General features: G+C 39.4%; 1 protein-coding gene and 1 pseudogene across 5 annotated transcripts in view; both read left to right on the top strand.

Annotated features, from left to right (window-relative positions):
• Positions 1-25577, top strand: part of PHEX (phosphate regulating endopeptidase X-linked) — a 291954-nt gene that overhangs the window by 68748 nt on the left and 197629 nt on the right. For all 5 annotated transcript variants that reach the window (XM_077146746.1, XM_077146741.1, XM_077146742.1 and 2 more), the window contains 4 exons: positions 4911-4979; positions 7055-7171; positions 17047-17130; positions 18476-18621. In XM_077146746.1, the coding sequence (XP_077002861.1) occupies positions 4911-4979; positions 7055-7171; positions 17047-17130; positions 18476-18621 (416 nt within the window). The remainder of the gene's footprint in view (positions 1-4910; positions 4980-7054; positions 7172-17046; positions 17131-18475; positions 18622-25577) is intronic.
• Positions 9483-10557, top strand: LOC143671493 (serine/threonine-protein kinase Nek7 pseudogene; annotated as a pseudogene).

Genomic DNA, 25577 nt, shown 5'->3' with positions numbered 1-25577 from the left:
GAGTAGCCTCTCAACTCTATTTGAACTCTTTCAGTCACTGATACTTTATTAGTTACACTTCTTTTCCCCTTTTTGGTCAGGATGGAATTGTTGATCCCATGGTGCCAGGGCCGGATCATCCCTGGGAGTCATCTCCCTTGCTGCCAGGGAGGCTTTCACCCCTGGATGTCATGTCTCATGTAGTGGAGAGGGCAGTGACTTCACTTGCAGTGTTGGGCTTAGAGAGAGTGAGGTCACATTTGAGCAACAAAAGAGGTTCTCCAGAAGTAACTCTTAGGCATACCTATAGGTAGGGTAAGCTTCTCTGCTACATAAATAAGCTTCACAAGAGTAAGTAGAGTGGCCACTATTAAATAAACAGTGTACTACAAGTGTTGGAGAGGATGTCAAGAAGTAGGAACACTTATTCACTGCTGGTGGCAAAGTAGAATGCTACAGTTACTGTAGAAGGCAGTTTGGCAGTTTCTCAGAAAGCTAAGTATAGAACTGTCATATGATCTGGCAATCCTGCTACTAGGTATATAATCATAACAACTGAAAGCAGGGGGATGTACAGACATGATATTCATAGCAGTATTACTCACAATTGCCAAAAGATGGAAACAACCCAAGTGTCTATCAGCTGATGAATGGATAAACAAAACATGGTATATTCGTATGATAGATTATTATTCAGCTGTAAAAGGGAATGAAGTCCTGATACTCACAGCAGATGGATGAATCTTGAGGACATTATATTGAGTGAAATAAGCCAGACAGAAAAGGATAAATGTTGTATGATCTCACTAATATGAACTAGGCATAATGAGGAAACTGATGGAGTTAAAAATCCCAAATAACACAATGTCCTAATTTCAGTTTCTTCAGAAAGGCTTTTGCCTCAAGGGTTTGTATATTTCTAATGAAATGTAGTTGACTGACTTTATTCAATCTGTTGGTCTATTTGAAATGTCCCCTAGAAACCCTAACAATCTGAAGTTTTTAAAGAAGCTCTGGTAACCTCATTTGAATTATCAAAACTTTTCTAGGGCGGGCCGCGGTGGCTCAGCGGGCAAGAGTGCTTGCCTGCCATGCCGGAGGACCCCGGTTCGATTCCCGGCCCCAACCCATGTAAAAAACAAACAAACAAACAAAATATAATAAAACAAGAAAATGTTTAAAGATGTTTTCCTTCCTTCCTTCCATCCTTCCTTCCTTCTCTCTGTCTTTCCTTCCCTTCCTCCCTCTCTCTTTAAAAAAAAAAAAAAAAAAAAAAAAACTTTTCTAAGTGGATTTAACTGCATTTCATTAGAGGGGAACCTTGGCTTGCTTGATATTGTCTACAGCATTTCCTCTCCTTTGAGACTGAAGCTCAAAAGATTCTCCATGTGGTCCAAATTTAATTGAAAGTCAGTGTTTTAATCATAACATTGTGTTTCATGAGCTTTGCTTACTTAATTTTTGGAAGAAACGTTGGTAGGTTGGGAATTGCAGTAGGCTGAAGGCAGGCTGGCTTGTGACTTGGTTGTTTTAGGCCAAATAGGGAAGGTTGAACAAAATAATTTGAGAATTTTAGCAATTCACACAGACAAGATGGATGTTTTGAAAACATTTCTTTTTTTTCACACAAACAGCAGCAATACTTTTCCTTGGATTTTTCATATTATCACTAGCTCTTAACTCAGCCCTTGTAGCATCTGTTGTTTATGAAGGGAATTTCATGAAAACCTGTGATCCTGTGCAGATATTATGTATTAAGAATAGAATAAAATATTTGAGATTATAGTAAGACAAAAAGGAAACCAGAGGTTTTAGATCAAAACAATTTAAAGTCCTATAAACTAATGATACAGACATGTAGGATTCAATTTTTATTCAGATGCTACTAATTTTTTGTTATTGGATGATTTTGTGTCTCTTTAATTTGGCTTAAATTTTTTAGGTGTGAATAATATTTAAACTAGAAAATATACTGCTGTTGGGATCATTGTATTCAGTCTTGAGGCAGTTGCTGATATTCAAGAAGGAATAAACCATGGATTTAGAGAAGAGGCTGGACATTTAAAAAATATTTTTAAAATTACATAAAGTGAAATTCTCTTTGTGGTGTACATTTCTATAAGTTTTGAAAAAATACATAGTGTCATGTAATCACCCCCACAGTCAAGATACAGAATAGTTAACATCACCCCACAAAATTACCTCATTCTTCCCCTTTGGAGTTCACCACTCTCCCCATCTCTAGTCCCTGGCAATTACTATCTGTTCTCTATCCCTGTAGTTTTGCCTTTTTCAGAACGTAATAAAAATTTACCCATGTTTTTGCATGTATCAGCCGTTCATTCCTTTGTGTTAAAGTGGGGTGGTATTTCATTGTATACCACAATTTGTTTATCCATTCACTAATTGAACGGCACTTGGATTATTTCTAGTTTTGGGCTATTATGAATAAAGTTATGCATAGGCTTTCATGTGAGCCTAAGTTTTCATTTCTCTTGGGTAAATTACATAGGAGTAGAATTGCTGGGTACTTTGTAAGTTTGTGCTTAAATTTATAAGAAACTGCCAAGCTATTTCCAAAGTGATCATACCATTTTGTATTTCCACTAGTAATGTATGAGCCACCCAGTTCTTCCACATCCTCTCTAGCACTTGGCATTGTAAGATTTGTGTGTGCGTGCATTTGTGTAGCCATTTCATAGGTGTTTAGTGGTGGTATTTCAGTGTGGGCTTAATTTGCATTTTCCTAATGACTAATGAATTTGAGCATCTTTTCACATGCTTATTTTTCATCTGCATATCTCCTTTGGTGAAATATCTGTTCAGATCTTTTGCCTACTAAATTGAGTTGTTTGTTTTCTTATTGTCACATTTTGAGAGTTCTCTATGTATTTTGAATACAAGTCTTTTGTCCTCCATATAATCTTCAAATATTTTCCCCCAGATAAAATGATTTATCTTTTCATTCTCTTAACACTGTTTTTACACAGCACAAAAGCTTTTTTTTAAAAAAATTTTTATTGATATAACAGCGTACAAGCAATACATTCTGAACATGCAAACATTCCACACATGGTGTACAATCAGTGGCTCACAGTATCATCACATAGTTATGTATTCATCACCATGATCAGTTTTTAGAACATTTGCATCACTCCAGAAAAAGAAATTAAAAAAAAGAAAAAACTTAACATACCATACCCCTTACCCCTCCCTCTCATTGACCACTAGTATTTCCATCTGCCCAATATATATATATATATTTTTAATTTTGACATTTGTTCACCCTATTATTTATTTTTACCCCATATGTTTTACTCATCTGTCTGTACAGTAGATAAAAGGAGCATCAGGCACAAGGTTTTCACAATCGCACAGTCACATTATGAAAGCTATATCGTTATATAATCATCTTCAAGAAACATGACTACTGGAACACAGCTCTACAGTTTCAGGCACTTTCCTCTAGCCTAATACACCATAAACTAAAAAGAGATATCTATATAATGCATAAGAATAACCTCCAGGATAACCTCTCGACTGTTTGAAATCTCTCAGCCACTGACACTTTATTTTGTCTCACTTCTGTCTTCCCCGTTTTGGTTGAGAAGGTTTTCCAATCCTTCATCTGCTGTTTTGGCGTAGAGAGAGAGGCCACACCTGAGCAACAAAAGAGGTTCTCTGGGGGTGACTCTTAGGTCTAATTTTAAGTAGGCTTAATCTATCCTTTGCGGGAAATAAGTTTCATATGAACAGACTCCAAGGTTGAGGGCTTGGCCTATTGATTTGATTGTCCCAACTACTTGTGAGAATATCAGGAATTCTCCAAATGGGGAAGTTAAATTTTCCTCCTTTCTCACTGTACCCCCAAGGGGACTTTGCAAATTCTTTTTTATTCACTGTTCAAATCACTCTGGGATTTATTGGGGCATCACTCTGGATAAACCTACAAAATCTCATGCCCTATTCAAGGTTCCATGTACTTATGGTAGAACAAAATCTTTTAATGTTGATTTTCTTTTAATGGATTGTGATTTTGGTGTCATGTCTAAGAATTTTTTGCATAACCCCAGGTTACAAAGATTTCCCCTATATTTTCTTCTAGAGGTTTTATAGTTTTATGTCCATGATCCTATATAATAATTTAATATGAACTCAAATGAATTGAGGTTCTTTTTCTGTTTATGGATGAAAAAACTATCCTTTTTTCATTGAATTGCCTTTAAGGTACTGAAAGTTTTAATTCAATAATTTATATTATACTTCTCCATAAAATAATTAGTCTACTTAGTTGTCTCATTATTATTTGTTTGTAATAACCTATTCCAACTCTCCCTAGAGGGCTCTAAGATTTGCAAAGATTTCTCAAAACAAAATTATAATTTGAGTTCTTTTAATTAAAAAAAGCAATACAGTATTTTAGGACTAGGCAGGTGGAATGTCCAATTAATCAACTCATTCTGGATCGCCTTTTTTGCAAAATAGTGTAGTGGGAAGAATGCTGGATCTGGATGACAGGACACAGTAATTCTTCTCTAAGTGCTGTCTAACAGCTTTACCTTGGGAAAGTCACATCACTTTCCTGGCTTTTGTTTCTCTACCCGTCAAATAAGGCAGGGTAGAGGGTGGAGAACCAGATAATCTCTAAGACCTCAACTCAAAAAGCTTTGTTGCTATTCCATATTGAAGGAAACTTAAAAGGCTTAGAAATCATGAATCAAGAAAGCAGGGGCAGGTCACTTGTACTTTGTAATATCTGTCATCTCTGTAGTACCTGTTTGCACGTAGCTCTGAATGCATGAATTGTTTTTATAATGTTGACAAAAGCTAAAAAGTATGCTGGGACACAGATTATCTCATGACTCTTGTTAATATGGTGCATAAGCATTTATATCACAAGCAGAATGCTTTCTGTTTTTCTGTTGTGACAGCTGGACCAAGCAGCCCTCTCCCTAGCCGTGAGGGAAGACTTCCTTGACAATAGCACTGAAGCCAAGTCTGTAAGTTTTACTCATATTCAACTACATGCCTTATCAGCCTGATTTCAGGTTCATAAATTGTTCTAAGAGCCCTGATTCTTTACTGGAAATGAGCAGTGTGGCTGTTTGATGACTATATTCCCAGTGAAGGATACAGAGGTCTTTTATTCAGGCAGATTAATCAGACTCCCTGTCTCCAGACTATGTAATTACTCATTCTCAGCATCCTCATGATCTAGCTGGGGAGACAGCACACCCAGATGTAACAAAGAAATGAGCTTGCCATTATTGTTTAGAAGTATCGAGAGCTCTCGATACGTTGCAAAAGTGCAGTAGGGGAAGGACTACCCAGTAGACTAATGCTCCTCAGTTTTACTGTCTAAGAATCACCCGGGAAGCTTCTGTTAAGTGTAGATTCTTGGACCACAGTCCTGGAGAGTCTGATTTGATAGACTTGAAGTGGGACCCAGGAATCTGCATTTTTAACAGGTGCCCCAGGTTAATGGAGAGTTAATGAGAACCAGATGAAATCAATTAGGTTTGACTTCTTGGGTTGGCTTGGAATCCCTATGGTTCCCAGGAGACTGGATTATAGTGGGGTTCATTTGAATTTGTTGCAATTTGTTGGTAGTGATTGAATTTGCAGAGGAGCCTTAGACCTGAGGGACCCTAACCCTAGGGAGCTCTCTCGTTTATGACCAGCCTGAGAGTGCACTGAACTTGGATTGGGAATTCCACAATAGAAGTCCCTGGTCCTGCACTGATTCTAACCCCCATATGTTGAAGGCTCTGGAGAGGAGGAAACTAGCATTTTCCCAGCGATTAAGTGTGTCACTGTGTGTGAAGTATTGCCAACCAGGGAAGCTCATTTGAGCCTTGATGTCCAGGGTTTTATTGGAGGGGGGTTGTCAGGCATGCAGGCATGACTGTCCTTAGTTACTCAGTCTCCAGTCCCTCTAGAAGCCAAGCTGATAGCCTCGTGTACCAAGGATCCCACCACATATGACATTCTTAGCATCAACTAACTGGTGTGCTCAAAGCTCCAGGTAAACAGAGACAGTCTTATCAGGTAGGATATTCCAAGGGCTTAGAGGTTATCTCCCAGGAACCAGTAAAGGAACAAACGTTTCCTTGGATTGTGGAGGGTATGGACAACCCAGGCCTGCTGAATTGATCCTTTTGTAGCACAACTAGGAATGGCAAAACATTACTTCTAACCAAGGCTATTTTCAACACTTGCTTCTGATTCAAAAAATATTTATTAAGGGCCCACTGTATGCCAAGCACTGTATAGGTTCTGAAGTCATTAACATAGTAAGGATGGCTTACAGAGTCAAGGTATACATTAGGAAACCTTATTCCTGTAGCATAATCATGAATTCATTTAATACCTGCTGTATCGAGTTCTCCCAGATATATCTGAAATAAGAGGTGCCCCTCCATCAGATCCCTTAATTCCTACAACATTAAGTCCCCTCAAAATGACCTATGAAGAGCTCTACAATGGGTTTAGCATATGCAAGGGGGAAATTCAATATTTGTGATTTGGTAAGTTTCTGTTCATCATTTCTCTCATTCTTCTTTTTCCCCCCTGCGCTAGGGAGAACTTTGTGGACACTGTACAAAACTGAAAAGACACAGGGATGCAATCCCTGGTCTTTTACTTCTTAGTGTTAAGGCAGGTAAATTGAGCTTGAAGAGAATAAATCTTCATGGATCATGTCTTCTGCTTTTAGAAAGCAGTTCTTCCTCATTATTTTATTAAAGCCTCACTTGCCTGGAAAGAGGACTTCTGACTATTAACTTTTTATTCTGGGCTCATTTGGAAAAGGTTACATGTATCTATAATACCATCAGTTGCCAGAAAACTACTTCTCTCTATCTTTGTCTTTTATGAAAATAGTACCCAAGTAGCAATCATTCTTCTCTCCCAAAGTGGTAGGTGGGTGGTTGGCATTGCCTGTACTATACTTTGAGTACAGAAGGAAAATGAAGGACATTTATTTTCACCTGCTGTTTCCACTCTTTCCATGTCTCTGAAACATACTTCCTAATAGGCTGTTATCGTGGTCACTCACTTTTTTATCTCTTAACAGTATCGGGATGCCCTTTACAATTTTATGGTGGATAGTGCTGTGCTTTTAGGAGCTAACAGATCTCGAGCAGAGCATGACATGAAGTCGGTGCTTAGATTTGAAATTAAGATAGCTGAGGTAAGTCTTAATCTTAAATATTTTTATTATCTTTTCTTTATTTTAAAGGCAGAATATACTGAATGAGAATATAACTGCAACAAAATAATAGCGTTCGGTGGCATTGCTTTTGGGTCCAAGGTAGAATTAGTAACATCCCATTTTGGAAGTAAGAAGAAGAAGAAGAAGAACCAGGGCAGAAAGAAGAGTTCTTCTTTCCTAATACCTCCCTGGTTTAAGCCCATTCAGTGTCCATATGCTGCTCAGCTATGGCTGTTAGAAGACTAACATGGAAACCCTATTACTCTTCTCTCAGGGAATTCCCACAAGGCTCACATGGAAGAAGAAATTATAATATATCTTTATTGATTTTACTTGAATATAAGGTTACTTTTAATTCAGTCTACCTTTTTCACAATTGCCACTTAGGATCAATCTCACCTAAGATCTGGGTTCAGGAAAGTCTGTCCACAAATACTGGACTCATAATTTGATGTGGAGAGTGTATAGGGCATGCTGGTTAACATTTTTAAATGCCTTTCTGGTGCTACTTTGTACCTACCCTTGATTATCATCTGTCTCTTGCCCCACTTTTTTTCTGCATTTTTATTGAGATATTAGTCACATACCATATAATCATCCAAAGTATACAATCAGTTGTTCATAGTATCATTATATAGTTGTGCATTCATCACCACAATCAATTTTTTTTTGTATGCTGTATGGTGGGGTCACATTTCATTCTTTTTCCATGTGAGTATCCCGTTATTGCAGCACCATTTGTTGAAGTTTTTGTTTTTTATTGGTTTCTTTGTTTGGGAAGTACACGGGCTGGGAATCAAACCCAGGTCTCCTGCATGACAGGTGAGAATTCTACTGCTGAACTACCCTTGTACCCACTATCACAATCAATTTTTAAACGTTTTTTATTGTTAAATATAACATATATACAAAGAAAAGAAAGAAAAAGCAATAATTTTCAAAGTATACTTCAACAGTTAGTTACAAAACAGATTTCAGAGTTTGTTATGGGTTACCATTCCACTATTTCAGATTTTTCTTTCTAGCTGCTCCCAAACACTGGAGGCTAGAAGAAATACCAGTATAGTGATTCAGCAGTCATACCAGTTTGTTAAATCCTATTTTCTCTGTTATAACTCTTTCCTCTACTTTGATCCTTCTTCCAGTCTATAGGGATTTTTAGGCAATGCCCATTCTGACTTTTTCATGTTGGGAAGGGATTTTGACACTAAAGGATAGGGGGGATGTAATTAGTTGATAGTTTTGGAGAGGCTGGTCACTCTGGGTTTCAAGATTTATCTGGCCCAGGAGCCCTCTGGAAATTAGGAAAGCAAACTTAGTGCATGAAACTTTTATAGAGTTCAGTTTGAGCCCTAGGTGTTCTTAAGAGTTAACAGGAGTGATGTTGGTTGGGGGTTAGCAAACCATGGCAGTTAGCGCTATCTCACTGAAGTATGCATGAGACTAGTCTCCAGAATAGCCTCTTGGCTTTATTTGATCTCTCTTAGCCACTGATGCCTTATTTTATTACACTTCTTTTCCTCCTTTTGTTCACAAAGGCATCACACAATCAATTTTTGAACATTTTTATTACTCTAAGAAATAAAAATAAGAATAAAAATTAAGAGATACGAACGAAGAAAAAAAACCAAGTTCTTAAAAAGCAGCGGATCCTCGGCTTGGTGGGAAGTTGTCCCGAAGCAAGAGAACAGGGCCATGGGGGCAGAACGACGCGCTCCACAGGACTGAAGGCCTGGAGAACAGGAAAAGATAAGTGGGAAGGGGCTCCTCGAGAGCATTTTCAGCTCAAGTTGGGGAAATTGCCAGGGCCTCCCCAGACCACCTGGTGGAGCCAAGGGGGAAGCCCCTGCCCAGAGGCCAGCGGGAGTCCGGCGGGGCGGGGCCTGGCGCGGGGAGGAGCCGGCGCCCGCCCCGCCCCTCTTGGCGCGGGAGGAGTGGGAGCCGACGGAGGATGGACAGCTGCTAGGCTCGCACTTGGGACGCGCCTCGCCGTGCGCAGGGTGGGTGCCCGCGCCTGCAGCTTTCGCGCGGGTGGCCCGGCGGAAGGTAGCCGATCGGCGCCGGGTCTCACAGCCACAGCTCCCGGCCCAACGGGCCTCTCAGCAGCGGCGCCTGGCCGGGCCGCCTGCCTGCTCCAGGTCGGTCGCGGGCGGGAGAACGGAAAACTCCCAACTTCCTGCAAAGTAAGAACTTGATAAAAGGCATCTATGGAAAAACAAACAGCTTGCATACAGTTAGTAGAAGACTGAATGCTTTCCTCCAAAGATTAGGAACACGAGTTCTGAAGTTCCTGCTGCTCTGGACAATGGATGAGCAATCACAAGGAATGCAAGGGCCACCTGTTCCTCAGTTCTAACCACAGAAGGCCTTACGACCGGATATGGGCTATAACACATTGGCCAACTTTCGAATAGAAAAGAAGATTGGTCGTGGACAATTTAGTGAAGTTTATAGAGCAGCATGTCTCTTGGATGGAGTACCAGTAGCTTTAAAAAAAGTGCAGATATTTGATTTAATGGATGCCAAAGCACGTTCTGATTGTATCAAAGAAATAGATCTCCTTAAGCAACTCAATCATCCAAATGTTATTAAATATTATGCCTCATTCATTGAAGATAATGAGCTAAATATAGTTTTAGAATTAGCAGATGCTGGTGATCTATCCAGAATGATAAAGCATTTTAAGAAACAAAAGAGGTTAATTCCTGAAAGAACTGTTTGGAAGTACTTTGTTTAGCTCTGCAGTGCATTGGAACATATGCATTCTCGACGAGTCATGCATAGAGATATAAAACCAGCCAATGTGTTCATTACAGCCACTGGGGTGGTAAAACTTGGAGATCTTGGGCTTGGCCGGTTTTTCAGCTCCAAAACCACAGCTGCACATTCTTTAGTGGGTACACCTTATTACATGTCTCCAGAGAATACATGAAAATGGATACAACTTCAAATCTGACATCTGGTCTCTTGGTTGTCTACTATATGAGATATAGCTGCATTACAGAGTCCTTTCTATGGTGACAAAATGAATTTATATTCGTTGTGTAAGAAGATAGAACAGTGTGACTACCCACCTCTTCCTTCAGATCACTATTCAGAGGAACTACGACAGTTAGTTAACATGTGCATCAACCCCGATCCCGAGAAGCGACCAGACATCACCTATGTTTATGACGTAGCAAAGAGGATGCACGCATGCACTATAAGCAGCTAAACATGGCAGATCATGAAGAACATAACCAAAATAATTTAAAGTATTTTTGTGCAAATCATACCTCCCTTTTTTGTCTGGGTGTTAAGATTAATATTTCAGAGCTAATGTGCTTTGAATCCTTAACCAGTTTTCATATAAACTTCATTTTGTACCAATTAAAGTCACCTTCTTGCTAACTCAAAATAATTTTGGAAGAATCACATTGCATGTTAGGAAAGTAAATGAAATATGATGGTTTTTAATGACTAAAGGTTTTTACGATTATTTAGACTTTTGGATAAAATTGCGTTCAGATAAACTCTCAGTGCCAAATATCGAACGTGTGGCTTGGTACGCATCAGCATAGTCTTACAGCCTGAAGAAGAGTATCTGAACATGTGGCTCATTTGCTTTCTTTGTCATTTATGGACGTTTGCGATGAACACAATTGTGAACTTCTGTGATTTTATTTTAAAATGTTTGAAATATGTGTTTTAATTCTTAGCATTGTAGTTTTCAAATATAATTCTTTAGAGAAATGTAGATATAAACTATTTGAGAAACATTTAAAATCCTTAGCTTACACCTTCAAAAAGCAACTGTTAAATGTGAAAAGGTTTGGGGGCAAAATATGAGTCTGACACTGAAGAGTTTTTATTTTCTTTTGTTTTAATATCTCTAGTATTCTCTTTGCATTAAAATGGTATAAATGAATCCATTTTAAAAAAAAAGAATAAAAATTAAAATAAACACCCAAAACATCCCAAATCCCTTATCTCCTATTATTTGTTTATTGTCTTTATTTTCTTACTCATCTGTCCAAACCCTGAATAAAGGGATGGTCAGTCACAAGGTTTTCACAATCAAATGGTCACATACTAAAAACTATGTAGTTATACAATAATCTTCAAGAATCAAGGCTACTGGATTATAGTTCAACAGTTTCAGGTATTTCCTTCTAGCTATTCGAATCCACTAAAAACTAAAAAGGGATACCTATATAATGCATAAGAATAACCTCCAGAATGATCTCTTGACTCTATTTGAAATCTCTCAGCCACTGAAACTTTATTTCAATTCTCTTTCTCCTTTTGGTCAAGAAGGCTTTCTCAATCCCATGATGTGAGGGCCAGGCTCATTCCCAGGAGTCATGGCCCATGTTGCCAGGGAGATGTATACCCTTGGTAGTCGTATCCTACGTAGAGGGGAGGACAGTGAGTTTATCTTCTTGTCCCACTTTAAAATACATATATATATATTTTTGAGAAATATCCACATATGTGCAGTCCAAGCATATTAATGTCATTAATCAATGACTCATTGCCCCAGTTTTTTAAAATCCTTTTTATTGTATAGTATAACGCATATACAAAGCAAAGAAATAAAAAAGGAATAGTTTTAAAAGCACTCTTGAACAGGAAGTTACAGGACAGATCCCACAGTTTGTCATGGGCTACCATACAATCCTCTCATATTTTTCCTTCTAGCTGCTCCAGAATATAGGAGGCTAGATGGCTTAAATATTTTTTTATCACCACAATTGACTTTTTTTCTTTCCTTTTTGTGAAAAATAACATATATACAATAAAGCAATAAATTTCAAGCACAGCACCATAATTAGTTGTAGATCATATTTCAGAGTTTGACATGGGTTACAAAAAAAAATTCCACAATTTTAGGTTTTTACTTCTAGCTGCTCTAAGATACTGGAGGTGATATTTATGGATATAAATCAATTTAATGATTCAGCAATCATATTCATTTGTTAAAGCCTATCTTCTCTGTATAACTCCACTATCAGCTTTGATCTTTCTATCCCTCTCTTTAGGAGTCTTTGGGCTATGGCCATTCTAACTTTTTTATAGTAGGGAGATGGAACTATCTTATGTTCTGGAGAGATTGGGCCCTCTGGGTTTCAGGACTTATCTGATCCACGGACCCATCTGGAGGTTGTAGGTTTCTGGGAAGTTATACTGGTGCATGGAACCCTTGTGGAATCTTATATATTGCCCTAGATGTTCTTTAGGATTGCCAGGAATGGTCCTAGTTGGGGTTTGGCAGGTTATGTTAGGTAGCAGTGTCTAACTGAAGCTTGTGTAGTCACTGCCCCACTTATAATGCATGACATTGTCTCACATTCCATGCTTCTCTGTAAGTCACCTTAAATTCTTTCAGGCTCATGGTATATAAAACATGGATATAAAAACAAACTTGAGAATTATGTGAAATTATAAATGGTTAGCTTGTTCATAGAATAACTTTTTTTCTTAGAAAAACCAGATTACATAAAATTTATATACATTGCCAGGACTAGAGGTAACAAATATAGTGAAATTTGCTTATAGGGATACCTGTAGTGAAAAAAACATGATATTTTTATCAAGAAACTTTTGCTTGTGGGTTGGTAGTTGTGGTGATTTGAAGCTGTATATACCCCAGAACAACATGTTCTTAAATCTAAGCCATTCCTGTGGGAGTAAACCTATTATAACTAGGTTCTTTTGATTAGGCTACTTCAGTTAAGGTGTGACCCACCTTATTCAGGATGGAACTTAATCCTCTTACTGGAGTCCTTTATAAATGGAATGAATACAGAGAGAGAGAGCACAAGAATGTGTGCATGCACATGCCACGGAAGCAAGAAGCTGAAAGCAGCAAAACCTGGAAGATAAGGGAGAGACCAGCAAATGCCACCAGGTGTCTTGCTGTATGGTAGAGGAGGCCAGGATCATTGACAACTGGTCTTTGGGAAGAAAGCATCACCTTATTTTATAAGCTTATAAGTTAATAAATTCCCATTGGTAAAGTCAACGCATTTCATGGTATCTACTTTGAACAGCCTCGGAAATTAAAACAGATTTTGGTAGCAGAAGAGTGGGGTGCTATAATTGCAAATAACAAAAAATGTGGAAATGGCTTAGGAATTGGGTAATGGGTAGAAGCTGGAAGAAGTGTGCAGTGCTTGATAGAAAAGGCCTAGATTGCTTTGAAGAGACTACCATATTTGGTAGAATAATGGATGCTCAGATACTTTTGATGAGGTCTTAGAAATTACTGTGTCATTGCAAACTGGAAGAAAGATGATCCCTGTTTTAAAGTGGCAGAGAACTTGGTAAAATTGAGTTCTGATGTTGGTTGGAAGGCAGAATTTGAAAGCGATAAGCTGAATATTTAACTGAGGAAATTTCCAGACTAAATGTGGAAAGTGCAGCCTGGTTTCTCCTTAAAGCGTATAGTAGAATGTGAGAGGAAAGGGATAAGCTGAGAATTGAACTCCTGAGTACAAAGAAACCAGAAACTAATGGTTTGGAAAATTCTAAGCTTCCAGAAGATGAGTCCCCAGAGAATAGTGCTCTATGTGAGCGTTTAACTGAACATGGAAGTGCAAGTCAGAAATGTAGTTACCCAGAAAGCATTTGTAGAAAGCTCTCTTGTCTGATGGTTTGGACCCCTGTGTACTACGAGCAAAACTGACAACTTTTTTGCAAGATCTGTATGAATGGAACCACTGCCAGCCTGGATTTAAAGGGACAGAAAGGGACAGATTGAAAGGAGAATGACTTCAAAGGCAGAACCATGGAAGCTGGGGCCTGTACCAAAAATATCTTCTCAGGCCAAGAGAGCAAGCCCACCCATGTGTGTGGAAAGGGTGAGTGTGCCCTGGTGCTTGAAGAGGGCAGGCCTTCTGGCCCATTGTTCAGGAAGAATGTTACCACCCCAGTTTTCTCAGATGTCTAGGAGATTTTGGAGCCTTCATCCCAGTATTCAGAGAGAGCATGGCCAGTGCGCAAGCCCTTGGAAAGGGTGGGGCTACTGCTCCACCAGGTCTAGAGGACAAAACATTGTTCCATAGATGATGCTCATACTTTGAAATCTAATGGAGTATGCCCTGCAGGGTTTCAGTATTGTCTGGGACCGGTGACCCCTATTTTCCTTCTGATTTGTTCCTTTGGGAATGGGAATACTTAGCTTATGACTATCCCTCCATTGTACATTGGAAGCAAATAACTTGTTCTCTAGTTTCACAGGTCCGCAGATGAAAGGGAATTATGCCCTGGGATAGACACCTATAACTATTTTGTACTTGGTTTTGTAACTTAAATGACTTAGGGCTTTTGGGTTATTGTGATGGAACGAATGTATTTTGCATATAGAAAGAATATGTCTTTTTGGGATCCAGATGGTGAAGTGTGGTGGTGGTTTGGGCCTGAATGTATGCCAGAAAAACATGTTCTTAAATTTAATCCATTCCTGTGGGGTGGACCCATTGTACATAGGATCTTTCGAGGATCTACTTCAGTTAAGATATGGCCCACCTTATTCAGGATGGGATTTAATCCTTTTGCTGGGGCCTTTTATAAATGGGATGAAGAGAGAGAGAGAGTGCGCATGTGTGTGCAAGAGCACACCAAGGAAGCAAAAAGCTAAATGCAATAAAAGATGGAAGATGCCACTAGGTGCCTTGCCATATGGCAGAGGCCAGGATTGTTGGCAGCTGGTCTTCGGGAAGAAAGCATTGCCTTGATTTGGACATTTTCTCAGCCTTAAAACTGCAAGCTTGTTAGCTAATAAATTCCCATTGTTAAAGCCAAGGCATCTCATGGTACCTGCTTTGAGCATTCTAGGAAACTAAAACCTTAGTCTTTTTTATAATGGAAGTTGGTAAGAATTCTGAAGTAAGAGTCCAAGTTTTTATTGCTTTTTTGTTGGGGTGAGGTGGTGGTATGGTGTTGAGGTATAGAGTAGGCATGAAGACAGAAGGAATTAGTTTGTTTCTCTGTATCTCTGACTCTTTCTCTCTGCTGCTGCTATTTCTGCTCTGATGTACATGTATACCTGTCTCCACACTCCTACTTGCAGTACAAAAAGTTTACTTCTGTACATCACCTCTGAAGACTGTGAGGATTGATGATTCTTAGGGTCTCCTGTTATTACAGCTGAAGATATTTTGGAGTCAAATACTATGTCTGTAAGCCATGTGTAGAGGCTGTATGGATTATCTCCCCAAGCAAATAGGAGGCCCAGAGCTCTAAGTTGGACTGAAACTCTGATAGAGTGAGGAAAGCCTTGAGACCTGAGCCAGGGCCTTGGACCAAAAAGGCTGAGGCAAAACTGGGAATTGTCAAGAGGCTAAATGAAGTGAGAAATCCAAGGTGGGGTGGGGTAGGGCAGGGGAGGCTGGTAGGGAGGTGAAAGCAGCTGTGAGGCCAAATGGCTCTAACCTGGGGCTGCCAACCTGAGTGGAGGGAGGAGAAGGGTGGGTAGGAGGAGGGGTGTCAACATTCTCTGAGGCAGTGATTCACAGAGAGGCACAATGCTGTTTGTAGGGAGCACAGGGAAAAGTTAAGGTCACTGAAGAGTTTAGAAAAAGGGGGGAAGGTGTCCACCACTCAGCCTTCTGATTTTGCCTTGAAAAAATCCGCTGTGTTTGGATTTTTGGCTTCATTGAAATGTTCACCTCAAACTCTTGCACCCCAGGTCACTAGCAACATTCAGAATAAGTGAGACACATAGTTCTAGAGAAACTTTTGAGGCTGGGGAGACATGACAGGACAGATAAATAAGTCCTTGTAAATGTCATGAAAATGTGAGCTTACCTGATCCTAGATGGAGAGATGTGTGCACAAGGACTAGGTCTTGTTAATATAGGGGCTCTCGTGATTGGAGCCAAGTAGAATTTAACTGGAAAGTCTTAGTAGAAAAATGAATCTCATGCCAGGTGTGGTGAGTCACAGTTCAAACCATGGGGATGGTGGGATGGGGGTGCAAGGGTTGGAGAGTCATGTGTGAGGTAAAAGTAGAAGGTGGCAAGTTTAATGCAAGGGACTCAGATGATGGAAGGTTTCAAGACAAAATCATGATACCATTCAGGAATAGGTATTGGTAGCTATTGCCTTTGAATGGAAATTATTAAGATGGCTCTTGAGGAAGATGATCGTTGCTGCTGTTTATAGATTAGATTAAGCATGACAGAGTCTAGAAGCTTAGGTCTGTTGTCGGCAAAATGGTCAAGACCATGAATATTGGAAATAGAGTGTGAAGAGTCAGGACTAGAGATGTGGATTTTGAAATGGGTTCTAGGTCATAATTGAATCCATATATCCAGCAATGGGGGTAAGGGGAAACTCAAGTTCGAAGAAACAGGAAAGAAAAGGGGGACATAGGGACATGAGTTGTAGAGAAAATCTAACATGGGTAGAATTATCACAGGCAGCAGTGGTATCCGGAAATTTTACTGTTCTTCAGTGAAAATTTTCACTGAGGAATGAAGAGATGGGTCATAAAATATTGAGGTCATTATCTGGGTATCACTGGTGAAAGTGGGATATTTGCCTCAGTCATCCAACTTCAGTCTGGCTGTCAAAACCTCACCTGCTGTATACTTTACCCATTCACATTATAGATGAGGAAGGAATTCCAGACAGTCCTTTTTGTATTAGGGCAGATATTTCACAATGAACAGGATGTGAAAGTTTCCTTTATTTTTTCTGTATCTTAAACCTGCCTGCAGTGATGTCTTTTTTTCTCTCCCCAAGTTGGGCACCACACCAAAGTCTTGAAAAACTATAATACTATGCAGATGTTTTGGTACATATAGAAAGTAGTCTTGCAGTAAGAAGTGGTTCATTCGAAAAAAATAACCAAAATCTCCTTCCAACAGATAATGATTCCACATGAAAACCGAACCAGTGAGGCCATGTACAACAAAATGAATATTTCTGAACTGAGTGCTCTGATACCTGAGGTTAGTGACAACTAACCAGGAAATTTACCTTAAGTGATAATTTTACAAGTGATTGTATTTCATATGTGTATAAATTTTTGCTTTGTAAAACCGACTATCAGTTTTTGGGTGCTATGTTTGTCAGTGATCACATAAAATATTCCTTGTCTGTACATAAGAAAAGGAATGCTTTCTGCTGCAAGAAGCAGGAAATCTTTCAAACAGAAGCTTAAAAACTTAAAGTCTGTTTCTCACATGATGAAAGTCTAGACATAGGTGGTTGCTGGTGTTTGTTCAACTGTTTAACAGTTTCATCAAGGACTCAAGTTCTATCCGCTTCACTCTTCTTAGTATGTTGGGTTTTTAATGTCATATTTGATGACTCATAGTTACAAGATGGCTACCATAGCTCCATATATTACATTTGCCATCAGGGCAGGAAGAAGGGGGACGAGCCAGTGATAGCCATGTATGGTTCTTTTGTTAGAAGGAATAAAAGCCTTTCCAGAATATACCCAGATGTATTCCCCTTATTCTTTTTTTTTTTTGGCGTGGGCAGGCACCAGGAATCAAACGGGACTCTGGCATGGCAGGCGGGAACTCTGCCTGCTGAGCCACCATGGCCCACTTCCCTTATTCTTATCCATTAGGTTTGGGTCACATAGTCAACCCTACCTACATGAGAGGCTGGGCAATTGAGTAACTGGTTTTCCATTTCAATAGTGCAGGCAAGGGAAGGGAGCAGAAAAAAGTTTGGAAATGACTTTTAGGGTAGCTAATCTAAAACACCAAATGGTGTTTTAGGTAAAATTATGATGCTCTGAACAATGGAGACATTTACCTTTTGCTGTTGCTTGTTTTCTTCTTTGTTTAGAAAGGCTATGCCAGAGAGACCAGTAATTTACCCGGGTATCTGCAAGTAAATGAATGAAGGAAGGAACGAAGGAGAGTGCAGGATAGAGAGACAATCCAGGAAAAAGGGAGAGAGAGTACAGGAGAGAAGGAAGGGAATGTGGAGGAGGGAGGGAGGGAGTATAGAAAGGAAAGAAGGAAGGGGGGAGGCAAAACATAGAATAGAGGAAGTGTACAGGATGGGGAGAGAGCAGGGTGGGGAGAGAATGAAAGAGGGAGGAGTTCAGGATGGAGAGGAGAGGGAGAGTGCAGGAGGGGCCATGGGTACAAGTGAGCATATTATTGTATGAGTGCAGGTGTGTTGCCCATAGGTAGATAGTACCAGAACACAGGTTCCATTTATGATTAAGGTAATAGGATTATGGATTTGTTCCATGGCTTGATTTGCCTTTCTTCTTACTTGCTGCTTAACAGAGGTTCTCTCCTCTTTGTTTCTCTCTCTCTTTTACCTCAGTTTGACTGGCTGGGCTACGTCAAGAAAGTCATCGACACTAAACTGTATCCCCACCTGAAGGACATTGGCCCCTCAGAAAATGTGGTGGTCCGCGTCCCACAGTACTTTAAGGATTTGTTTAGGATTTTGGGCTCTGAAAGGAAGAAGTAAGAATTTTCATGTGAATTTTACTGCAACTTTTGGTTTTCCTTTGAAAAATGTTTTTCAGGAATGATGTATCAAAAGACTCATAGGGAAAATTGTGGTGCCCTTTGTGACAAATTAGCCAGTCCCATTGCCTGGTGTTATTTACTTTCTGTAGTGACAACAAGCATGCAATATTTTTGCCCCTTATTTCTGGTCTTCCTCCATACTATTCTCTCCAAAGGCCTAAATTGTTTATCAGTTTTGGGGACTAGTTATATAATGATGTTATTTTCTGAGATTTCTATATGAACATCTTTTTTTCTTGTTCATTCTCAGTCTTTTGCTTCTTTCTTCTGATTTCTTTCTAGCCTGTAAGTCATTTTGTGGCAATAAACCAAAGTGCCTGTATTGAAGAGACATAAGGTCACCGTGAGGGCGGTAGAAAACTGCACAACTTTAGAAACTGCCAGGTTTTTCTTATTTGAGAGAATGGTTTAGAATTTGTTGCTTTGCTACTATATCACTGCAAGGAAAGGAATCCTTAAAGTGCCCAGGAAAGGGACTTTTACATGTTTATTAAATCACTCATATTTGACTCCAGAAAACAAAGCATAAAAAGCCAAGTAGGGTAGGGTGGGCGGTGCGATGGTGGCTCAGTGGTAGAATTGTCACCTGCCATGCCAAAGACCCAGGTTTTATTCCCAGTGCCTGCCTGTGAAAACAAAAAAAAGTCAAGTAGTTTATAAAGACAATTTACTAAGCTAATTGCTGGGTCATGATTAAAAATCGTATTTTCTTATTTGGACTCAGACAAAGCTATCTGTGTTTCCAGAAGTTATTTAAAAAGAAAAGTTATCTACGGAAGTCTTAGGAGTAAAATTTAGCATCTATCATCACCCATGGAAACACTTAGACAACTTTGAAGAGCTTCTGTTCTTTTAAATTTGATATCCTCTGATGATAAGAGCAATATGTGTTCTTTGAGAAAAGCTTGCAGGAAGGGAAGGAAAGAAACAACAAATTCATTTGAAGTACTACCATTTAGAGATAAACAATGATTCCTTGAAAATTTTTCAAAATGAGGATTGAATCTAGAGGTAGGTATGTGTATGTGTGGAGTTTGCTATGCTGTGTATTCATTCTTCAGTGTCCGGCAAGTCAGTTTCAGTTGTAAATTAGTAGGTACTTTTGGAAATTGTATTAAGTTGATTTCCAGAGAAGCCTAATTTATAACCAGGGGATAGAGTAGACCTAAGTTCACTGTTATTAGAAAAATTGTATATATGGTGATGATTATGCTTTAGAATTGCAGAACCTTTTATAACAAATGGGACCAGGAAAGAAAAGATTGTGATTAGAGGGAGATTTTCATCTCATTCCTGTCAAAATGATAATTGAATAGATGTAAACATTGTAAATGACAATAGGAGAAAACAGAGAGAAATTACCTGCAGATGTTATTTACATTTAAAACTCCATTTAAAAATAAAGACAAAACAAATCTCTTTCACGCAGTTGCTTACCACTCAACAACTCGTTCATCAGAAACAACTTGTATTCTGGGTATTCTTGTAAGATTGCAAGATACTGTATGCATCATGAAATGACAGATGATCATACTTTATTTGCATAGCACAGTAAGTGTTGTCTATTGCTGATCAGGTTTGATCCTTACTTGTGTGGCTCTGCGAGGGTGCTCAAGGAGATGCCTTCTTGGGTCCCTAGAGTCATCATATTAAGCAGGGTGTGCCAAATGCTGGAATAGGTACCTCTAAACTCTCATTGTCTTGGTCAATAAAAATTTTACTCTCTGCTCATGAAACAGTCCAACATGGGTGTCCCTGTGAGGCAGCTTGCGTCAAAGCTGTGACTCAGGATTCCAGGCTCCTTCCATTTTGTGGTTCTTCCCTCCTCTGGATGTTTTGAATCCTCTCCATTCAACTGGTGGATGGGATAGGTGGAGAGGGTGGAGAATTACATGAGAGGTTTTTATGGGGAGGCCTAGAAGCAGTGTACATCGTTTCTACCCATATTCTCTTGCTCAGAATGCAGTCATATGACCCCATCTAATTGCAAGGGAGGTTGAGAAACAGTCTGGCTCTGCGCCCAGGAAGAAAAGGAGTTAGAATTTCCCTAGGCATACCTCTATCAAAGAACTTCTCTTATTTTCTTGAAATGACCATTTTTCTTGCTTCCCTCTTACCCCCCATGACATAGTGAATACCCTGATGCCAGGCACTCCCATCATCATTTGTATGACGGGCCTAGCACAGTGCGTCTCACATAGTAGACCCTTCCTAACAATTTCTAGATGTTAACCAGAGGCCCATCACCACCATGCAGAAGCTAACATATGAGCAGAACCCGAAAGGATAAAGGAAAAGTTTTCTAGGTAAGGGAGAGTGGAAGGAAAAGGATTGTTGGGCATCTCTGGTGGTGGGACCAGAGTGAATGTGGATGATGCCTTCAAGGCAGGAGGAGAGAGAGCTGGGTAGGGTTTGATGGGCTAGTTTGAGCTCAGAAAGTCTAGAGGAGGGCAATGCAACGGTGGCTCAGTGGCAGAATTCTTGCCTGCTATGCTGGAGATCCGAGTTCAATTCCCAGAGCCTGCCCATGCCAAAAAAACAAAAAAACAAAAAAAGTCTAGAGGAAAGGCATCAGCTTAATGGCCCAAGCACCCTCCCACTTTTTCCCTGGAAGCAACTTTCCCAAGGACACACCTCTGAGAGGAAGCATAGCTGAAACTCTAAAGTGGGTTCCCTCATTTCTATATCCTGCCTCTTTTCCATACATTTCACTGTATGTAAAAGAGACTCAGTTTTGACATTTCAGTGCTTTTCTTTTTTTTTTTTTTAAGTGTTAAGCAGTTTTCCTGCTATATTTCAGGGTTCCAAATCTATTCTGATTTAGTATCAGCTGCTCATATTTTGACTGCTGCCTTCCCTCTTATATCACACCTACTGCCAGCCTGATAAGATTAAGACTCTCCTGGCTGAGTGGCTGTGGGGCAGTGGCATAGATTCTTTGGTAGGGGGTGCATGGCACAAAACTGGAGCAATGAGAAATGGTGGTCCCATGAACATATTGGCACTTAAGGTACAAGGGAGTAAGTAACCAGAACAGGGCTGTTCAGAGGCATCAGCTGAAGGCTGCCTATGGGGAAGGAGAAGTTGTTCAAGATGGAAAAAATGTGAGAACACAGTGATGTACCTGGATCCCTTGATGTGTGCATCTTTTCCAGCTCTGTGGTCAGTGATCTCACATTGGTAATTTGAAATTGACCATGGTGGAAATATTTATACCATGCAAATAGGCCAAAAAAAAAAAAAAAAGGCAGAATGTCAGGCCCCATCCCAGACCTACTGGATCAGAATTTGTAATTTAATAAGATCCTTAAGGGATTCATGTACACATTAAAGTTAATGTAAAACTGATCTAGGATTTAGGAAGTCCTAGTTTAGCTGTGCATGCAGAAACGTGAGGAGATGGGATTCTCCTTGACCAGTGGTTCTCAAATCTGATATACCTCAGAATCACATGGAGGGCTTGTTAAAATATAGACTGCTGGACCCCATCCCCCACAGTTTCTGATTAAGTAGGTTTGAGGTGAGGCTCAGGAATTTTCTAACATGTTCTCAGGTGATCCTGAAGCTGCTGGTTCAGGGTCACAGTTTGAGAACCACTGACTTTGACATATTTCTGGGTAATTTTTGGTAATTAGGTTTGGTAATTCTTTGGTTTTGAGGACTTTTGAGAAGAACATCTTTGGCTCAACTTAGGTAGCATTGACAGAGAGGAGCAAATGCAAGCTTTGGAATTTGAAGACCCAAATGTTAGTCCCAGATTTGATACTTCCTTGGAAGTCCCTTGGTCTCTGACCTGTTTTTTTTTAATATGAGAATGGGGATAGTATTAATAATAACTGCCCCATAGAATTGTCATGAGGATCAAAAAGTTACTTTATGATTTCTTAAATGCAATATAAGTGTAAGTTGTCACTAATTGAAATGGGCCAGCCAATGCTACTTAAAAAATAAAAAAAATAAAACTTCCAAGTCAGAGGCTTTGGGAAATGAATTCATGCTTCTATTTTAGTGGTGGGTTTTCTCCTGGGGAGTGCTTTGCTTTCCTCCATTTTATTTATTGCCATTTGGGAAAATTACCATACTGCTGAAAATGCTTTTTGAAGAAAAAAAAGATGTATTATTTTCAAGGACTATTGCTGAGTCTGATTTTTGTTTTTTGATGTATCTGAGCATTAGGTGGCAGTGATTCAGTCTTTACTATCATATCTTCTCCTGGTATGGTAATATTAGCACTCCAAAGCTGTGCTCCATAGTGTTCTGTCAGTGTATTTATAACATACTGGAGAAACAGCAGCACCAATGTCTTGCTACATTCCATCTTTCAGCTCTCACAGGTGGTGGTGTTATGCTGTCATCTTAGTAATACCTTAGCCGTGAAGATTTCACACCTTTTCTTCTTTTGTACCTATGTAAGTGCCTTTATCAGAGTGTTTTGGGGTCTCTGTGACTAGCAAGGAAGTCTTTGCTGAACTAGAAGTGTTATTTCATCTTCCGGTCGTGTAGTGAAAAGCACAGAGACTTTAGAGTCAGCCACACTGAAACCTAGTCTAGCATCCATCGTTTACTACAGTGGTTCTCAAACTTGGCTGCCTGTTGGACTTAGCTGGGGTGATTTAAAAACAATACTTATGCAGGGTCCCACCCAAGAGATTCTTATTTAATTAGTCTGGCATGGACTGGACATCTGGACTGCTAAAGCTCCTGGCTGAATCTACTAAGGTTGAGACCCATTAACTCTATGATGGTGAGAAGGTACTTAATGTTCTAAGCCTCAAGTTTCCTTCTATGTAAAATGGGTATAACAGCATCGCTCCTCTAGTGGAGCTGTGAGGAAACAGATAATGTAAGCTATCTATATGGCATGATTTTAGGGGTGCAGGAAAAGGGCGACTCTTCTAAAACCCCATCATACTTCCTCTTTACTGCCCTTTCTGCCCCAACTATCAGGTCCTATCCTACAATTTCCCCAGCTAATCTGGCTCATCACTGCCCCTTTGAGGGAATATCTTTTGAATTCATTTAAGGACATTTGCCAGCCATTGGCCTCCTCCTATTTTATACCTATGGGTTCAGCACACCGCTCATACCCAACAAGCAGTGTTTTAAGGTTGAAAAACAAACAGTTCTTGTGTTAGGGTCAGGGTCAGACCTGGTATTCTAGACAGTGGACCTTGATTGCTACCTGTGTCTCCCCAATGTAGCTAGACTTCTTGCTCAGTATCCCCTCTAACAGAAGCCTTTTCCTTTGTTAGCCTGTCCAGAATGCATTTTTCTTGAGCCAAACACCAAAGTCTTCCAACTCTTAGGCACAGTGCAAGCCCTATCCTTCTCATGAAGCCTACCTTTATTCCTCAGTTGGAAGTATGCTCTCCTTCCTGCGAGGTGTCTAATGCACTTTGTGAATCCTTTCTTTTATATGCTAGAGTTGGCCAGATTATCATTTATTCTCTTGCCTCATCTCTCCTAAAAGTTTCAGTAACCCAGGGGCTATACCTTTCTCACCTTTCCATTTCCCTAGCACCTAGAACTAGCAGTACGTACTCGGATGCTCAGGATATATCAGTTGGGTGAATGACAGAGGATCCCTTGTGTACTTACAGTGTATCCCTTCAAATAAAAAACCTGATTATATGAACAAGATGAAATCCGAAGTTGTGTGTCCCCAACTAGTCTCTTAAGTTCTCAGACTGAGTTTCTGTTGTTTTATATTCCTCAGAGCATCTGGTGCAGTATCTAGCCAACAATAAGTGTTCAGTCAACACCTCTCATCTTGCTCAGGAATGTAAGGATGTGAAATCAAAAGCTTCAAAGCAGTGATCTAAAACCACATTTATTGTAGTGACCTCAACAGAGCATTGATGGGGGCTGGACTTTGTTGGTTAGAGCAGTGGTCTCCCACGGGGAGCGTACATACTCCAACATGATTCTTTATGTCCCAAGTAAAAAAGGTAGAACTTCTATAGAGCTTTATTTTTAAAAATTTAAATATAAATAAGTTTTGTCAAGTTCTAAAATATAGATGTATATGGGTGCCTCCTTTGATCCATATGACACACATGATGGCGGTAGTGTCACCCTCACTTGTTTGTTTTCAATATATTGAAAACATTGTCCAGCAGTTTACATGTACATGTAAATTTATAGATTTTATTATCCAATTTAAATTTACAAAATGGACCAGTGGCCTAAAAAAAATTCTTGCAGAGAAACTGAAATCAAGGTTATTACGAATAATGTACACACAAATGAATGGCAAGAAAATGGCAGTAGTGACCCTACTCTTACTCTAGTATACCATCTTGGTTAGTCAGATGACAAGGTAAAAACAGTAGGGGGAGTGTGTTAAGTTAGATCTGATAAGAATATGGTCAAAAACTTTTTGAATAGTCAAGAAGATTATTTGAAATGTGGATTTACCTCCACTGTCATTATTGTATAAACCTTATTTCATATGGATAATGTGTCTTAAAGAATTAACTAATAGTACTTGAAAGATTAACTAGTGATTTAGAAATACTTTTGTTTCATTTTATCTCATCTTTCTAAATTTCTATTTTTGTATTTGTTTAAAAATATTCCTAATGTATTAGTCCATTGGTTTAAATTAAATACACATATATTTAATTTATCTATATATCTCTACATAAATTAAATTAAATACGCATATATTAGGTATATATGCTGAAAAATATTTTACTGATAGGCATGCGTGTCCCCCTGAGTTAGATCACCATGTAAATGAGGGTGTCAGTTGTTCTTGATGGGCCAGTTAGCTTCACCATGTCACACTGCTCCCACATGGCTGGCTGACCCAAAAGCCATCTCAGGAATGTCTATTATTAGTCACCATGGTAATGGTGAAGCTGGGAGGGGATGGGTCATTAAAAATC

This window comes from Tamandua tetradactyla, chromosome X, assembly GCF_023851605.1.
Source record: "Tamandua tetradactyla isolate mTamTet1 chromosome X, mTamTet1.pri, whole genome shotgun sequence".
NCBI classification, from domain to species: domain Eukaryota; kingdom Metazoa; phylum Chordata; class Mammalia; order Pilosa; family Myrmecophagidae; genus Tamandua; species Tamandua tetradactyla.
This window is presented reverse-complemented; position numbering and strand designations above follow the sequence as displayed.